The 18,575-nt window shown below is 41.4% G+C and overlaps 3 protein-coding genes across 3 annotated transcripts; 2 read left to right on the top strand and 1 right to left on the bottom strand.

The window, feature by feature from the left end:
* Positions 1-266: 266 nt before the first annotated feature.
* LOC308120189 (nanos homolog 1-like) lies at positions 267-1,974 on the top strand. The gene has a single exon (XM_080480640.1). It carries the CDS (start codon positions 379-381, stop codon positions 1,051-1,053), a length of 675 nt encoding a protein of 224 aa, XP_080336766.1. The 5' UTR covers positions 267-378; the 3' UTR covers positions 1,054-1,974.
* Positions 1,975-5,196: 3,222 nt separating this feature from the next.
* neff2 (neuronal intermediate filament family member 2) lies at positions 5,197-8,590 on the top strand. Its single transcript, XM_080480472.1, has 3 exons — positions 5,197-6,404; positions 7,020-7,144; positions 7,478-8,590. Exons 1-3 carry the CDS (start codon positions 5,394-5,396, stop codon positions 7,536-7,538), a joined length of 1,197 nt encoding a protein of 398 aa, XP_080336598.1. The 5' UTR covers positions 5,197-5,393; the 3' UTR covers positions 7,539-8,590.
* Positions 8,591-10,167: 1,577 nt separating this feature from the next.
* LOC308119434 (lysophosphatidylserine lipase ABHD12-like) lies at positions 10,168-16,271 on the bottom strand. The gene is made up of 13 exons (XM_080479438.1): positions 16,218-16,271; positions 15,794-15,956; positions 14,083-14,185; positions 13,773-13,892; positions 13,540-13,570; positions 13,407-13,452; positions 12,832-12,961; positions 12,719-12,756; positions 11,896-11,975; positions 11,314-11,396; positions 11,070-11,148; positions 10,841-10,974; positions 10,168-10,651 (listed from the first exon to the last, which is right to left on the bottom strand). Exons 2-13 carry the CDS (start codon positions 15,894-15,896, stop codon positions 10,630-10,632), a joined length of 969 nt encoding a protein of 322 aa, XP_080335564.1. The 5' UTR covers positions 15,897-15,956; positions 16,218-16,271; the 3' UTR covers positions 10,168-10,629.
* Positions 16,272-18,575: the final 2,304 nt, after the last annotated feature.

The raw sequence follows: 18,575 nt of genomic DNA, 5'->3' as shown, positions 1-18,575 counted from the left end.
CCTCTAACGAGAGCATTACACCCAAAAATCAATAGTTTCAGGGAAAATACAGCAGACAGCCTCTTGATGCCTTTCTTCTAACACAAAGAGATACGCTCGCGGTGCTAATAGTTAGATTATGGGAGGGGAAATTGTTTTCCCAGCTCAGTAACTCTCTGCTCTGCTCCAGGGACTCTCCTATGAGGGAGGAGGCGGGGGAAATCAACTCCAACCAGACCACGCCCCCGTGTTTTATTCCGGGGGAACTTATCAGCGCCTTCACGCACAATGCTCGGCAAACTCGAGCCAGCAAGAGAAGAGAGAGGAAGGCTCGACACATGCTGACAAACACACGACTTATTTACCTCTGCAGACTTTACACTCTGCAGCCGTGACAGGATGGACTTCGAGTATCTGGACGCGCGGTCCCCGTACGACTACACCTTCAATTTTTGGAATGACTACCTCGGTCTGTCGACACTCGTCGCCAAAAATAAAATCAACAGCCCGTCTTGCAGCCCAAACTCCATAACCGAGTCCCTGAAGGCGACGCTGGGTCTGGAGGATGACTCTCCGGACTGCTCCTGCGTAATCGCGCACGGCAGGGACGCAGACGGACACTTGGACTGCTGCTGCGCGGCCCCGGGTTCCCCGCCGATCTCCTTCTACGACCTGCGGGAGCGCATATCGCTCCTCAGGCCCTACGACCACTTCGCCGGGGACTCGCAGCTCGGGGGCGGCGATTCTCCCTCCTACGGGGGCAGCTTCGCCGGCCTCGACCTGCTCGCAGCGGAGCGCAGACGCAAACAGACGCAGCGGAGCAAGCCGGAGCCCAAAGTGTGCGTCTTCTGTCGGAATAACGGCGCGCCGGAGGAGGTGTACGGCACGCACATCCTGAAGACGGCGGACGGCCGGGTGCTGTGCCCCATCCTCCGGGCGTACACTTGCCCCCTCTGCAGTGCCAACGGCGACAACGCGCACACCATCAAGTACTGTCCCCTTTCCAAAGACCAGTCCAGCCAGAGGGTGGCCAAAGGCGGCCGCGCGGCGGGCAAAAGACTGAAGATCTTCTGAGAACAAGAAGCTTCGATTCCAGTTGCACTGTTTGAAATCACGTGCAGTGAGTTGCCCAAATTTAATGCACAAGACAAGTCTGGAGATTTTGGACATTAAAAAAAAAAAAAAAAGATTTCTATGGGTTTATTTTGTTTGCGTCACAAGCTTCATTTGTAATGTTTTTTTGGGCACACAGTTTACACTTGGACGCAATGCGCGCAATATCCTGGGCAAAGAGTCGGTGACCGAAAATGAACCAAAGTACTGTACAGATCGACCTGTGAATGAACACCTTCATGCTGTAATCACAAGTTGCTGTTTTTGTTTGTTTTTTCCTGAACTGCAGTGCCAGTGCAAACAGCCCCTCTGCATGTCAACGGGCTGCTCTGGCTTCATGACATGCCAACATAAATCAATATGCAGCACTCCTTAAGAGGTGAATGTTTAGTCCCATGTAGTCCACTGGCAACTTGGATGGAAGAACTCCGCCAGCCCCATGTAAAAATGCAAGCCGTATATCTTTATATCCAGCACAATTTCTCCTGAGATACATGTTTTCTACCAAAGGAATACACTTTTGTACTGAAACTGTAATGTTTATATGTTGGATGTCTTATATTCTCCATGCGATTTTATGTGAATAGCATTTTACACGATTCAGCTTGAATGTAATACATTGGATGGAATCTTTTGACATGCAGTTCGTAAACAGTCCGAGCTGCTTTATTTCTCTCAAAGTACTTTCTTTTTTTTTTCCCCACACATGAAAATGTGCACCTGCAATTGTTGTAAATGTGTAAACAATTTTAGCAATGAGAAGCCTGACATTCCAAAGTCTTTATCTGTCAATAGAAATGTTTTATGTACTTATTTTCTACCTTACAAACCACTGGGGAATATATTCAATGTAAATGACTTCTGAATAAACATGTAATTTGGATTGTTGTTTGACTGCGTCAGATTGAAATGGACTTTTTATGGTGTGTGTGTGTGTGTGTGTGAGTGATCCATCACTTCTCACAGGAAGCTGTGGATGCAGATCTGCAGCAGGATTCCTGATAGCATAACCTGAAGTCAGGAGAGAACAACTGTAACACCTGAGACTCAACAGTGGAGACAACGTGAAGAAGTGTACATGTGCCACCTAGTGATCAAAGCCTTCAACGAGAATGTCGAAGAAAACATTGAAAAACCGATTCTGGACAGGCCATCAGTCAGTCACAACACTGAAACAAAGACACACAGTTGGTGATTCTACAAAACACAAAAGTCCTATTTGACTCCATCGCGGTCCATCGAAAGCATTGGCATGTGTGCATATAGTTCAATGTGACGGATCACATAAAGCATGTTGAGGTGGTTCATTCACAATCAGATATTTAACCAATTTAAAATTGCCAATTCAATCTTCATAGGTGCACAATAGAAAAGCACCTGTTAGGATTCAACCCCACAGGACTTCCTGTTGTGAAGTCACAGTGCCAGCAACTGCAACAGTGCAGTGGCCCTCTTTTGTGAAAGTGGTGTGATCCTGTCCCAACTGACCCCAGGTGAAAGGTCACCAGATACACTCAACCGGGAAGAGCATGCAAACTTCACACAAAGGCCCCCCAAGTTTGTGGTCTGGTAGCAGCAATAAAGCAACAGTGCTGGAGGCAATAATGTTGTTTCTTTATTTTCACACGAATACTGAAAAATTTTGAAAAATGATCTACCCAATCGGAATCTATTCCACTTTCCAGCTGCATGAACACATAATATATATGTAAATAAGGTCTAACATTAGATTCATAGCTACAAAAAAATCTGTTCTTGTTTTTCAGGATTTATGACATATTGTGGGTTTGTTTTGTTCAAAATACAAACATTTTATACAATTTTCTTTGTTTTAAAAAGTCAAAATATCACATTTGTGCTGTATCATTAAAAAACCATTCTGACTGACCTTTAAAACATGTTTCTTTTGGGGGGGGGGTAGTTATGAGTATTATTTTAATAATGCAGCAGCGACAATGAAACGATGGATCATCTGTTGCTTTGTTTACGCCCGTGTAAAAGTTATGAATGGCACTGCTCCATTTCAGTAATCAAAGTGCGTTTTGATAGGAGAGACGTTTTCTTGGTGTTTTTGATGAGTTTTCCATTCATAGGTCGAATATGTATTAAGCTTTACTGACCTCTGCTGGTCACAAGAGGAATGACAGGACTAAATATCGCAGCAAAAATAGCAGCAGAGACTGCCTGATGGACCTATTGTTGAAGTGGTACTTACTTCAACTTTCCTCTGTGATGTGAAAATGTTGCTATAAAACAATAATAAAATAAAGCGAGAACACATCCAACAAGTTCAACCCATTAAATTGGCTGGTGACCAAGAATTTCCACTCTTTGAGATAGTTGTGGTCACGGCACTCGCCTCATAACAAGAAGGTTCAGTCTGAGTTGATCGCTGCGGTTTCACTGAAACCTTTCATCAACAAGAGTTTGACTTGGCCAGAAGGGCAAAAGCTCACTGATCTATATTTTAATTATCAATACATATGACAGATCAGGGCATCAAATCCATCTGACATCTTACTTTGGACTCCCACAGTCCACAAACATGCATTTGACGTGATTTGGGAACTCCAATATTGCCCATAGGTGTGAATGTGAGAGTGTGTGTCATTGTTTGTCTCTGTGTTTGCTCAGTGATGGACTGCCAACCCCTCCAGGGCAAACCCTTCCTTTACCATAGTCAGCCTGGATCGAGTCCAGCATCCTACAACCCTGAGCTGGATAAAGGACTCCATGATGGAGGAGGCTGTCAGGCTGGATTTTGCAAGAGTTAGTTTTTCTAGGCTTGAAAACAACATTTCAGGCTTTGTAGCAAAAAATAGTGATTCTGACAACTCACTGACAGGAGGCGCACTGGGGATTATGTAAGCGTTTATAGGAAAGAGATTTTTTCACATATAACTTAAATATAGTCACCAACATCAACTAAGAATGGTACAAAACATTTGTATCTCACTTACATTCGTTTGCAGTGAGATCGAAGATTTTTTTGCAAGAATCTTCATTTTCCCTTTAAATTGTCCTGTTCTTGTGTTTCCCACCATGCAGGCGCCTACAAATGCCGATCTGCTTTGAGAACCACCAGACCGAGTTTGTCCGGCCACTAAAAATACTCGCCCTTGAGAGGGAATCTTGACCTTTCACAAGAGCTGCTTCATGCATCTCTATCAACAAACACTAAGGATGATTTACACGTTCCCTCCGACTCATCTCAGGACAGAGCAGCGGGAGTGTTTCTGTGTGTCAGCAGTTACAGGCGGCACTTTCTTCTCCAGCGGTCTCTCCCACACACGCTGGCTCAATCACATCCGTGACTCATCAGTTTGCGCTCTAATTAGATCAATTAGATCGACCTAAAGACACTGTGTAAACAAATCTGTATGAAGGGCATTGCAAAAGAATCTGTACATACCAGAGGAGATCGTCTCTTACAATGCAAATTACTGTAAAAAAGGAAGAAGAAAAAAAAAAAAGACATACTGGTGTTTTAAAAAAGCCTCAAGACACAAGAAAAACAAATCATCAGTCAACTGTTCATTCTGCATTAAAATAGCTTGATAGTTTCAGTTTGACATAAATCTATAATTGGTCAATTATCACTGAAAGAATTCAGTTATTGCATAGTACTTTTATGTTATGACACTGCATTAAAACCTCTATGTGAGTGTCATTAACACACATGTCCTCCCTTGCTCTCTCGCTCTCTCTCTCTCTCTCTCTTTGCCCTAGATATTGATTTTCTCCCACTTGGGATGTGACAAAGACTTTGTTTCAAGTCATTTCAGCAGCTTTTTCCCAATTCTACTTCTCTCCCTTTATGTATGGGCATTTGTTGCTTTAAAAAAGGATCGGCGACTGCACTGAGTGCATGTGTGGGGTAAATTATGTCTCTAGAAACATCCAGAGCAATAAGGCTAAGTGAATTCAATGCCATTATGGGAGAAAATTAAATGGGAAAACCAGCTCTACCACATTCACTCTGTCTGCTGTGGCTGATAGTGAGCCTCAAGACCAACCTGCTCTCTCCTCACTGCAGCAGCCTGTGATTGGCCTGCAGAGTGCTGACAGTACTGATGTTTCTCTGTGGTGGAGGCGGAGAGGAGGAGAGGAGGAGGAGGAGGGAGCTGCCCGGCTCTATAAAAGCTGGGGATCTGCAGCATCACTGAACTGGTGCAGTGCAAAAACGCTCACTCATCCTCACCGATGGTGTGCAGAACAAGGGGGACATAAAAGAAAAAAAAAACTTTTGAAACTACATATTCTAAAAAACAAACAAAAAAATCCACCACAAACAATTCATCATGAGCTACGATTCCTACATCTCCTACCGCCGCCCTTGGGACAGCTCCAAAGGCTCCCGATCCACCACCACCAAATCCTCCATGTCTTCCTCTGTCTACTCGTCCTGGCGAGCTCCTCCGTCCGGGAAGAGGACCCTGAGGACGGCCTCCTCTTCCCTGCCCGACGGGTCTCAGAGGTTGGACCTGGCTCAGGCCAGCTCTCTCAACACAGAGCTGCTGGGCCTGCGGTCACAGGAGAGGGAGCAGCTTGTGGACCTCAACGACCGCTTCGCCACCTACATCGAGAAGGTGAGGACCTTGGAGCTGCAGAACCGAGCCCTGCTGGAGGAGCTGGAGGCGCTCCGGAAGAGGCAGAACGACCCGTCCCGTCTGCAGGCGCTCTACGAGGGGGAGGCGCGGAGCTTGCGGTCCGTGATCGACTCGGAGAACGGGGAGAAGATGCGCATGGAGGCGGAGAGGGAATACCTGCGCGATGTGTTTGGGCAGATGAAGGAGCGCTTCGAGGATGAGGCGAGGAGGCGCGTGGACACCGAGGAGGAACTGCAGCGGGCCAGAGAGGAGGCCAGCAGGGCCGTGATCTACAACTGCGACGCGGAGGCCACCGTGGTCTCACTGTGTGACGAGATGGCGTTCCTGAAGAAGGTCTTCACGGAGGAGCAGGCTGAGCTGCAGGCCCAGCTGCAGATGGTCAACATCAGCGTGGATGTGGAGGTGACCCGGCCCGACCTCTCCACCGCCCTGCGAGACATCCGGGCGCAGTACGAGCGGCTGGCAAACAAGAACATGCAGGCCGCCGAGGAGTGGTACCAGAGCAAGTTCGCCAGCGTGGCGGAGATGGCCAGCAAGAACAACGAGGCCGTGCACGCCATCCGGGAGGAGACCATGGAGTACCGCAGGCTGCTCCAGTCCCGCTCCTCGGAGATCGAGGCCCTCCGCAACGTCATCGACTCCCTGAATAAGCAGCTGGAGGATCTGGAGGAGACGCAGGCGAAGGAGGTGGCAAAGTACCAGGTGAATGATGAGGGCTGAGTGGAATCACAGATGAGTGGATCCTGGCTGGCCCGTTTCTCTAGTGTCCATTCTGCTGTATGGTAATCTTTTAGTCTTGTGTCCGACTTTAGCACAGGGGGTCAGACGAGAACTGTTTGATGAGCTTGAACAGTCATGTGATCAGTCAATAACAAATAGGGATGAAAAGTGCAAGAAACTGTGCAGGAAAGACAAAATAAAATCTTAATCAGTCTGCACATAGTGCATGCTTATTGTCTTATGTGTCATTCAGCAGGATTTAAAAATTCTGGATTAAAAAGAAAACAAGTCAAAAAGCTGTTTCATCTTCCTTAAATATACTCCATGAAACAGATCCACCCTTGACTTGCTCTCTGTAGTGCTCAGCAGAACAGCAGGCTCATTGTAAAGGTGAAAGTCTGCAAGGTGACTGGAGCTGGGAGCCTCAATGCAGCTCGAAATGCTGCAAAGTGCAGTGCCTTTCAGAAAAGGCATCTACTCACACAATTTATCATCTTTCGTCTGTTTTACAATATTTTTAAAGCAAACTTTCAGCCACCCTGATATTATTTCGTGCACCGCTACGGGATCATCATTTGTTTTTCTTTGTATTTACAGATGAGGATAAGTGACCTGGAGCGAGACATCACTGAAGCCAAGCAGGAGATGGCACGCTACCTGCGAGAGTACCAAGACCTTCTCAATGTGAAGATGGCTCTGGACATCGAAATAGCTGCGTACAGGTGAGAAGTGAAAACAAGCAATTATATATACATATAGTTATGTTTCTTTTCTGGCTTTATATTCATTTAATCCTATCTTGTTAGTTGTATTATGTTCTATCACACTAATCAGGATGATTTTTGGACGTTTTCCCTTTCCTTACTCCGGTTTCCTCCCGAATGAGTGTCTGTCTCCTTGTTGATTGTCCTGTGATTGACTGGCAACCTGTCCAGGATGTACCAGGCCTTCACCCTACATCAGCTGGAATCAGCTTATTTGAATAAAGCGGTGTAGGTTAGAACATTAAGCAAAGAAAAACAAGTAAAACCATCTATTTCTGTGTTTCTTCTCAGGAAACTTCTGGAGGGGGAGGAGATTCGACTGGCTTACCCTTCCCTTCCTGCTCTGAATTAAAACCTAAATGCCACCAGCCTGGCACAAACCTGAATTCTCCACACCCCTTCATCTTGTCCTCAACATCCTGAACATTACAACTCTCTCCCTCAGTTCCTCTGCCCCCCCCCGCCACCACCACCATCATATGGATTCCATCTATCCTTTCCGAAAACAACTCCGCAAACCAAAGCTCATCCTTCTCAAGACAGCCGCGCCCTTGTGCTAAACAAGAGGTCCACCAGAAGTCCCCCTTCTTCTACACACAATCTGACACCATAACATCAAGAAGACCGCAAACAGCGAAACGCAGAGTGGCTGCACTGCATTAGTTACATGGCTGCGTCTGTAGGACAGCGGCTTCGTTCCGGTCGAGTTCCTGTCCGTCGAGCACGTTAGACACCCAAGCAACAGAGCTAACAATTCGACGGAAACCTCATTGCGCAAACATCTGACCAATTGTTTGTGAAAGAGGAACACAAAAACCTTCTTGAACCTGTCATTGCTTGGGTTTCTTCTGTGTTTGACCAGATGGAGAATCTCCACCTCTATGTCCTGCTTCCCTGGTCCTGTAATCATAGTCAGTGAACCAGTGACCTTAAAATCTTATTTTGATTATGTTAGAGACCCATTTTTGTCTTTTTAGTTAGTCTTCCTCTGCATTTATATTTAACTAAAAATTGCAAGCTTTGGTTCGAAGATCAGAGTAAATTCAAGTCTTCTGACTTATCTATTCGGTTTGTTAAATGTTCAACAAATTACTGCTTAGAATTGTCATCTGGACGTGTAAATGCTGTGGAAGATTAATTGTTACTGGTTTCTCCTTATAAACATGCAGAGTGTCTCTCGGTCGATCTGCACTCGACTTTCAGTTTTCCGTTCTGTGAGTTCATTCAAAGCTAAGCTGTGAAACTGAAAGAGAAGCGCAGGAGCTCCTTGTTGTTTGTCTGCTCATCTTAGGACTAAGTGGTGCTTTACGTCTGTGAAACTAATAAAACGTTTGCACCATTGCGCTTGGAGTACCTGTAACAGCCGGCAACAAGCTGAATAAACATAACTGACCTGCAACATGCATCACAGTGTGTGTTTTTATTCGACACTTCAGAGGATGTTTTGGACAATTACATCCTGAACTGTTGGCGATGTGTCTCTAGAGTTTTCTCTGGAGCTATTAAGTTTGAACCAGTAGTAAATTCAGTAAAAAAAATGTAACTGAGTGCACAGATTAACATGCACCATATAAGGTGAATTTCAGCAATTGTTTGCTCTGATGGATGCCTTCTCTGGTTAAAGTTCCATTTTATTTATGAGGGTGTTGTGAAGGTTGTGACACACAAGGTCCCGCTTACGTGAAGCTCTCAATGTCACAGGAGGACCACACAGCAGTGCCGCAAGATTTCCCATCTGTCCACAGTCCTGGCAAGTAGCTGCAGTGTGTTGATAGATTGCCCTCAGTAGGTTCTTCAGTCACCAGGTGACAATATCCATCCCCAAAAAGACAAATCACAGCATTTTACAAAGCAGCACACTTTGTGCACAAAGGAATGGTGTAAAAATTAATGATTTTATATAGTTTAGAGTAATTTTGGGAAGCAAAACAAAAATGTTTGATGACTATAGAAACACATAAACTTTTTTAATCATAGTTTTATCTTGTTTATGGAGTGAAAATAAAACAGATATGCCAAATTCTCAGAAAACATTCAACTGACTGTTATGACAAAAAAAAATGTTAATTGTATTTGGAATATCCAAAATATAAATTGCAATTCTTTGTGATTATTTCACCTTAATTACCAGTTTGGATTAGGTTTGGGATAAACATAAAGATTAGCATTGGTGTTAGCATCAGTGCACCCAGCAAGGGTATATGAACAGTGAAAATAACATTTTAGATATATTCATACAATTAAAAAAAATCACGTCTTCCTAAAACAATGAAAACAAGTCAATACAAACAATAATGAGGTAAACACTCACCTGGAAATCTCTTCAACAATGTCTGGAGCATTAATTATGCTAAAGGATAATCTCTGTTTACAAAGTTTCATCATTCCTGAGCTTTATAGGAACTTCTTTTCTTCAAATATATTCTTATGAAGCATCTAATTTCACTGCTACAGTTCATTAGACGAAAATTGAACGTTCTCCATGTATTCCGAGATTCCAGCTCACAGGCTGGTGGTGCGTTCACGGCCCATAAGCACAAACACGTCACAACGCAACCTCCGGACTATTTTGATTCCGGGAGAGTTTAATGAAACTTAAGTAAAATACTGCTGCTCAAAAATTGTGATTAGTGTCGTTGTGTTTTTCATTAGTCGGCCTTGTTGGCCTCAGTGTTTAAATTGTCATAACGTTATGCATGTACTCTGCCACTCAAAGTTTAGTTCCGGTTTTGTTCCATCGGAAAATATTGTCCCCCGGAAACAAAGTATGTTCCTCCAAACGCTGCCGCACTTCCGTTGTGGCTTTTGTTGTTGCGTTATGGCGTTGGTTCTTCTCGGCCATCGTAGGAATTGGAAGCCTCTCAAATTGAGAATTTACTTGTTCAAAGCAGTTTTAATACATCAACTCCTCAATTTCTTGGACATCATTTGCAGCCGTCTTGGAACAAAATTACTTAACATGAATAAAAACTAACGATAAACACATTTTAAAAAATCTTTATTGAAGCAGCACATTTTCACAGTAGTCTTGAACACGTGATATGTTGTTTGTATTTTTTTTTTTAAATGTATGTCAACTTCAAACAACACATGCATATTAGTTTGAATGATGGTTATGTGTTATTTGCAGTGCAAAGATACTTAATATCATCAGTGACAGTTGATTTTAGCATGTCTATTAAATCCAAAAGTTTGGTTTGTAGGATTAATTAATAAAAAAAAGAAATCACAGCAAAACAATTAAAAATATTAGTATTAATTTATGAATCGTACTAACTGTTTAAATCAAACTGAAATGTAACATGATTTGGAATGCATTTGTGTCAAGTTTTAATGTGCCATAGGAAGTAAAAATCAGTGCGAACTGGAACTGTTGGGAGATTACGGTGGAAAAAAAACCATGAAATCTTCAACACTTGAAGGAAGGGACAGGTTCATTACACTCATAAGTTTTGAAGAAAGTTCCTGAAAAGGAAAGCATCAAAAAGGTAATTTGCAAGACAGCCCTTGTATTAAAATTCTCAAAAACAGAACATACTGTAACTACAGAGTAAGATGCATAATAACTCTCAAACATATTTATCTTGCAAAAAAACAATGAAAGGTCTGTGTGTAGTTTCTGCATTTTGGCTTTGTGGGCCAGTTTTAACTTACCCAACCACATCTGACAAATTGGGATCCAGGTACATGCTGCTGTGAGAGTAACCACGCTCTGCTTCATAAGAGATCATTTTGACTTTAACATCTGCGTTGGCTTTGCTCTGTGCCTGGAGTGATATCTGATACAGCTGGAGACAATAAATGGGAGTATTTCGTTGAGGAGGCGGCAGTATCCACCAGGAAATTGTCGAGATGAAGGGCAGGATTAGAGACTGTACTGTACCTTCTGACCCATGTGATATGGGACCACGTGGTCATCCTCGGCATGCAGGATGAGGAGAGGACTGGTCAACATCTTCAAACTGCAAAACATATTTAAAGTTGGAAATGCATCCAAATCTCAAATCAGACATCACATATCACAGCAAACCCTTTCTTTATTTAACAAAGTGGAAAATGGTGGAAATGTTATGAAAAAAAAAGACAAAGAGTCAAATTATACTCACTTATACTTTATTTGTACTTACTTTTTGTCGTTCGCAAACACTATGTTGTTCTCCTCCAGAAGGTACTCAAGCAAGCTCTTAAATCCTGGCAGGAAGATGTACGGCTGGAAGAAAAGATTGCATAAATCATGCAGGAACAAAGTGCAAACTTCTGTTTAGTCTAATAACACAAATATATGCACCATCATCTGTGTCTGCCTCTGCTCAAGTCTGATTGCTCCCTGCAGTTCACTTCCCAACCAGCAGAGGTCTCCAATATCTCACAATTTAGCTGTGGTCATTCTTAATGTCTATTACCTCACACAGAAAGATTATTTATTATATTGAGCTCTTTCAGCTTGTGAGCTCAGAACTGCCATCTGCAGTGGGGCAGAGGTACTACTGACGGTCTCACTTTAAAATCAAATCCTTCATACACACATTTAATACATTATCATCTTGCCGTCAGCTGTCACAGTCCAGTGACCAAGATGTCACGCAAGAAGGAAGGTGATTTAAACCAAGGCAGATTGTCTGGGTATTTTCACGTCTCAACGTTACGCAATATGAGCCATGTTTTGAGGTCCGCAGAAAGACAGAAGTGCGCTAAGCGATCGTTCTCACTTTAGCAAAGCGATGGCTGACGACGACCCGTCCAATTGTTGTGTACGGAGCTTCCAGGATTAAAGCATCAACCGCAGAGCCTGACAGTAAAAAGCAAAACATAACATTTATGAGCTTGCGTACTTAAGTCAATGTCAAATTATTGCAATGCTAGTTAGTAGTAAGCTGTATTTTATCGCAGTGTGCATCAAATATAATAGAAATCGGTACTTGACAAAAAAAGCTAAATGTTACTGATCTGGTGTTACTTAATCTAAACCTTTGAATCTAAAGGCGAATGTTTTTCCTGTTGGTTAAACGCAGCTTAAGATATTTCTTTCTTATGAATGATGCTCCATATGGAATATTTACTGAATCAAAAACAGTGCCGCACTTTTATTTCACTTCTTAGCATTTCAATTGGTCTCGAAGTTGCAGCAGATAATTCTTGCAGCAAATTCATGAACATTCTTATCTGATATAGTGATAAAATACTGCTATTGACTATTTTAATTTATCAAGAGTCGAGACGGGATTGTATGTAGTCGTTCATGACTGTGATCCTTTGAAACTATCAGCTACAACAACAATTAAAAATAAATATTCGAAAAACACGTCAAGTCAATCTGAGAGGAAAAAGTGATTAATAAGCATTAAAAAAAAAAATACCAATAGAAATTAGAAGAATCAAACATATATAAAAATAAATAATACTGTAATAGAAGATATACAACAGTTTTCTTGGGACTTGCACCGTCCAAAAAAAGTTAAAAAAACAACTATTTTTATACATTGTGCAAATCTGTTAATGTGAAAATAAACACAAATTCAATTGGGAACTCACCTTGCTCTAATATTTTCACTGCAGTGTTTGTGGCCACCCTGTGCAAATAATGGAATATAAACTTTCTATTTCCATCCAATAATTTCATCTGACAAATAAAGAGATAAACTGACCCAGAGCCAAGCGAGTGTCCCCACAGACAGACCAGACTTCCTCTGCTGTGTCGCTTTACCCAGTGGTACAGGTAGAGGGCGTCACTGGTCAATCCGGCTTCACTGGGATCCCCAGTGGAGTCTCCAAAACCTCACGATACAAAAAAACACACAAAAAAAACCATACATTTGTGATTCTATTCATACAACACTTCAATTAAATGGTATTTACATTCCAGAAGACTCTATTCAACCTTTTGAATGATCAAATAAAGGTAATAATACAATTCAAATAAAACTCTAAACAATTCAGACAAAGTGACAGAAAATTATATATTATTCATATTATAATCGGCAAAGAAATATGTAAAACTACCAATAAATGAAAAAAATTTAATAATTAGATTTTTCCTTTCCAAATCAAAAATAGATGCTGTTTTTAATAATTCAATACATGAAGGGATAATACAATTAGGACATCTAAGTTATTAAAAAACAAACACACTAAAACATTTCCATCAGTGGCAAAATCTTTTTAACTGGATTTTGAGCTGCTAAATTAAACCCAACTATAAGAATATCATCACTAGTATTACCTCTGTAGTCCAAAGACAAAACGTGGTATCCAGCAGCACTCAAGATCTGTAACATGAAAAGTGCATGAAGAATATTTGACAGCTTAAAAACATTTGGGGGGGGGTGGGGGGGTGTTTCTGATAAAAAGCTTACCTTCACCAGTTGCACTCTGTTATTTTTTGCCCTGCAAAAAAAATAAAAAAATAAACAGCCACAATGAACACAGACGAACAAGTGGCTTTCAGTGACTCATTTATTCTGACCCACAAACCCTGGCATGCATTGTCCCCAGTGGATAAAACCAGAGGCCTCAGCAGTCATGTAATACCCACTAGACTCCATTAGGATCAATTCAAGGATCCCTACTCCGCTGCTCTCCATCCCACCTGGTCCCTATGTTTCCATGGAGATAGATAATAACAGGACGGTCATCTCCCAGAGTCTCCTGGTACCACTCGGGGCTTTTCCCGGCGGCCTCCTCCCATTGGCTGGCGGGGAGCGTATGCCTATGAGACACAAAGCCAGAAAGAAAGACCCAGCTAGACAAAACAAAAACATGCCAGTGTTTCACGCGACGCGTCTCGTTTTCCGAGTGGCTCTCGAGCGGCTGAATGAGTCCGGCGGCGTCCCCATTCGCCCCGCAGCCACCTGTGCAGAACACGCATGGGATATTTTCATGCAGGTTTCGTGGCCTACCACACTCCCACTGAGACGCCCTCCTCGGTGTCGAGGTAGAAGTTGCGTGTGAAGTTCAGCACGTCTTCAGGCCGGCCAAGATCCACCAGGAATGGAAACCTCACTGCGGACCAGATCACTCAAAGTAAGTACAGTTTTGTTGTTGTTTTTTTTTTTTTTTTACCTGATGTCAAAACATACTATTATTTGCGTCTGATTAAGAATCTCACTCTGCAATTTTCTAGTTTTTTGGGGAATGTTCATGCAATATTAACGCTGCTTTCTTTCTGCGTTAAATAAAAATGTAATAATGAAGTTTTAAAGCGATTTAATCTTTATCTATGTGTTTCTAATTTGATTTAAATTATTTTGACAGTCTGCGTTACATTTTTCAGAATGTTAATATGATAAAATTGCACTAGTGGGTCAACATTTCAACGACAAACAATTTTGTGATGTGCCTTTTTCCCCCAATAAATAAGTTGAGGGTAAAACTATTTATGTTTTTATTAACAAAAGACTCTCTGGTCCCATCGTCACTACACCAGAGGACGACAACACAAAGGGAAACACGCACTTAAAGCCAATTTGGAGTCTGCAACAAGGAACAAGGAAATCAATTTCAACATTTTTCAACTATTTAATTTGAGAACATGTTACAGACAAATGCATGGATTTGATCTAAACTATTCACTCAGTTATCCTGTATTAATTTTTTATTCTTGAGAATGAAAACATCAGTGCAAAAACTGACATCTTGATTTGTTTTCTCCTCATCATCCCTTTTTCACTGCTTATATAAAAACCCTAAATAACAATGAAAAAGCTGAGTGTTTTTTTTTTTTATGACAATATAAACTATTTTATATTGTTACGTTTTTCCTCAATGCCACAAAATCCTCAGTATCTTTACTTTCAGAGTTACTTTTTTGCACCCTTGCTGGTTGCAACCTACTTCATGTTGCGTTACATTTTCTAATGGGGGCTACTGTCAACAGCCCATTGTTTAACGTCATAATAGTGACGCACCGCTGTTATTGTGTGCAGCTGAGATGCCCATAGAAACGAGGTCAAACAAACTCTTATTTAGTCTGAATTTCAGACAGAAGATACAATATTGGGTCGAATCTTTAGACACTTCATGCCTGAACTACTATGATTGTAAATTCACTAAATCCAACATCTACTTTTTAATACGTTTTTAGATCTATGAGTATTATGTAGTGGGTGCATGACTTTTAGAAGACTAATAGTGTAAATGCAGCAAGTAACGGGGATCCCTACACGAAACAATAAATAATAAACACTACTGTTCTTTTTTTTAATCTAACTTATATGACAGTGTTTATATGGGTTTTATCATTCTACTTTTATTGTTGTTGTCTGTTTTATATATATATATATATATATATATATATATATATATATATATAGTGTTCATTGTTTTTATGTGGACTAAAGCAATAAAGAATGATTTGATGTCTATTTATGAATATAGCGCAACAGAATTTCAGACAAACTGAAGGTTTGCACTAAAAAAATACTTAATATTTCTATATACATAGTATTGCCTTATATTTCATTCACTTACAAGGATTTTTACTAAAACACGACACAGTAATGAAGGAGTTAAGTTTTGTGTTTTAGTGAAATTTAGACTATTTATGCACGATAGATAGATAGATAGATAGATAGATAGATAGATAGATAGATAGATAGATAGATAACTGACCCAGGTGAGCAAACACTACATGGTTGATGGTCCAGGGGAACAGGTAAAGCACCACGGGTACCGAGGCGTACGCGGTTATCAGGATTGAAATGAGCCTCTTCATCTCCGTTATTTTCCACTTTGCAGCCAAACAATCCGACCGTCTGTTTCTCCGCGTTTCAGTCTGAGAACAACAAGAGAAACGAGCCACACAAGGGTGGAAGAACAAGAAAAAAAAACAAAAAACCCGGTCAAGGTTCAGCTGATGTTTCTGGGCCAGAGACGATTCAAATTACAAGCGGAAGTGGGGAGACTCGTCCTCGCAGAAGTGGAAATAAACAGCAAATGTGTGCCTAAAAGAAAACCCATACGTGCGAAAAAAAAACGTCCGTAAAAAGTTAAAATAAACGCGACAGCAAATGTTTGTTGTAAGAATTGTTCTTACCTAAGAACGTCTCTTCAAAACCGAACGGACCCGGCTGACAGCCCGCAAGGCATCATGGGTATTGAAGTTTTTGTTTATTTATTGAATTTTTAGTTTGAAGAACCACAACTTGCTTGATTTCTGTGTGTTTTCTGTCAGTGTCCGATATAAACATAGATAATCAAAATATATCTCTGACATATGGGACATTTTGGGTGGGTTGAATCATGAATGATCTAGATTATCATTTTGGATGGATGGATGGATGGATGATGGATGGATGGCTTGATTTATAGATGATAGATGGAGTGATGGATGATGGCTCAAAGTCAAATTAACTTTATTAATACCCGGAGGTAGATTTTTTTTTTGTGCAGCAGAGAGGGCATCTGACAGTACATTCAGATATATTAAAACGCAGGACAGTAAAAGACAATAGGGACACAGAGATAGACGGGCACTCAAAGACTCACTGACAGGTTAAAGAGTGAATAAATCAATAAACAAATACATAGAAGGAGCCACAAAAATATCATTATGACAGCTTGTTGATAAAGTTAAAAAAGGAACAATAAATAGATAAGAAATCAGGTCGAAATTCATTGCGTAACAAAACCCAAGAGAAAGGTGCTTTCAAGTTTGATTTAAAAAGAAAATGGCTGCAGGAACAAAGCTGCTCCTGTAGCGGCTCGATGGCAGGAGCAGGAACTCTCCTGGATGGATGAATGGATGGATGGATAGGTTGATTTTTGGATGGATGAATGATGGATGGATGGAGGGATGGAAGGACTGATTAATGATGGATGGACAGATAAAGGATGAATGGATGAATGGATGAATGGATGAATGAATGATCGATGGATGGATGGATGAATGATCGATGGATGGAGGGAGGAATGGATGGATGGATAGATGTATGGAGGGAGGGATGGATGGATAGATAAAGGATGGCTGGATGGATGGATGGATGAATGGATGAATGGATGGATGGATGGATGATGATGAATGGATGGATGGATGGATGATGATGAATGGATGATGAATGGATGATGATGGATGGATGAATGGATGAATGGATGGATGGATGATGGATGGATGGATGGATGATGGATGATGGATGGATGGATGGATGGATGGATGGATGGATGGATGGATGGATGGATGGATGTATAAACATGACTTTAATTTTGAAACTTTCAAGGTAGTCAGATTCTTAGTTATTTTCTACAATCATACCGTATTTTCATTTAGAAATAAATTCAACCTATACATCTTTTTTTAATTAATTTCTTATATAAAAAATATATAAAAAAAGACTACAGGAAGTTGTGACACCACGTGCTCGTCTTGGTATGACCGTGTATGAAGGCGTTCATCATGAACTGGGCGGTGGGTGGCGCGCGCGGGGGGAGGGGGGGGGGGTGGTTGATGGGCGGTGACCCGGCCCGGGGCCACTCAGACTCTGTCACCGCCTCTTCCTCTCCCAACAACCGCGTTTCAAAATCCGCTTCCAGCCGCAGGAGGATGAGACACCAGCGGACACAAAGCGCCACGGAAAGGCTCACGGCAGCGGGGATCCAGGGGCGAAAGACCCGGGCAGAGTAGCGGCTTCATGCGGAGGATCTTTTCTCCTGATCCGAGAAGAACAAAACCCGGAGAAATGTTGAGAAGTTTGATTTAGAGGCGCTTCAAGAAAAAAACTGAAAAAAAAAACAAAACCCAACATCTGCAGATCTCAGTCGGACAAGGAGCGACTGTCGGCTAAGTTTGCAGACTTTGGGTGAGTTTCACTGTCAACCAGCAGCTTTCTGCAGATTTTCACTCTAAATGTTTCCTCTGCTCGGTTAACCTCGCTTTTCTACTGCTTGTTTAACGGCTGGAAAACCACATTTGTATCGAGTAAAACCTGTTTTCAAGCACATTCAGGAGGAATCAGTAACAAGTCTGATCGTATTTCCAGCAGATCACGTTTCATAAAGTCAGATTATGGTTATAAATTGTCAGATTTTCCAACATCAATGTATAATCTGATTTAAAAAATGTTGTAAACGCAGGAAAGCTATCTGTTAATCATTAGAACTGTGTATGCAAGACATTTATTGGGAATATACCGTTTTATATACAGTCAATAATGTTCATTTAAAGTTTTGTGCTTAAAACAGAACTTTATGTGAGATTATTTCATCTTTCTAACAATCCCTGGAAATAATCCCACTGCAACAGAGTATTTTCTACTATTAAGTTCCTGCTACATCACTCAGCTGGAATTGAAGAGTTTAGTCCAAATATGATTAGAGACAGAAATTATAAATGGAATTGGTTTATTTTCAAAACTATAACCTGTTTAAATGCATTTAGGCCACGAAGGACGAATAAGCA

This window comes from Lipophrys pholis (assembly GCF_963383615.2).
Source record: "Lipophrys pholis genome assembly, chromosome: 14".
In the NCBI taxonomy this organism is placed as follows: Eukaryota; Metazoa; Chordata; class Actinopteri; order Blenniiformes; family Blenniidae; genus Lipophrys; species Lipophrys pholis.
The sequence above is the reverse complement of the archived record's forward strand: the minus strand, read 5'-3'. Positions and strand labels throughout refer to the sequence as shown.

What these genes read in the sequence shown, in the direction of transcription:
- LOC308120189 (XM_080480640.1), top strand. Translation starts at nt 379, where the DNA reads ATGGACTTCGAGTATCTGGACGCGCGGTCCCCGTACGACTACACCTTC.
- neff2 (XM_080480472.1), top strand. Translation starts at nt 5,394, where the DNA reads ATGAGCTACGATTCCTACATCTCCTACCGCCGCCCTTGGGACAGCTCC. An exon ending in AGGAGGTGGCAAAGTACCAG is followed by an intron (nt 6,405 to 7,019) that starts GTGAATGATGAG and finishes TTGTATTTACAG; the next exon opens with ATGAGGATAAGTGACCTGGA. An exon ending in ATCGAAATAGCTGCGTACAG is followed by an intron (nt 7,145 to 7,477) that starts GTGAGAAGTGAA and finishes GTTTCTTCTCAG; the next exon opens with GAAACTTCTGGAGGGGGAGG.
- LOC308119434 (XM_080479438.1), bottom strand. Translation starts at nt 15,896, where the DNA reads ATGAAGAGGCTCATTTCAATCCTGATAACCGCGTACGCCTCGGTACCC. An exon ending in TGTAGTGTTTGCTCACCTGG is followed by an intron (nt 14,186 to 15,793) that starts GTCAGTTATCTA and finishes TCTGGTCCGCAG; the next exon opens with TGAGGTTTCCATTCCTGGTG. An exon ending in CATGGAAACATAGGGACCAG is followed by an intron (nt 13,571 to 13,772) that starts GTGGGATGGAGA and finishes TTTTTTTTGCAG; the next exon opens with GGCAAAAAATAACAGAGTGC.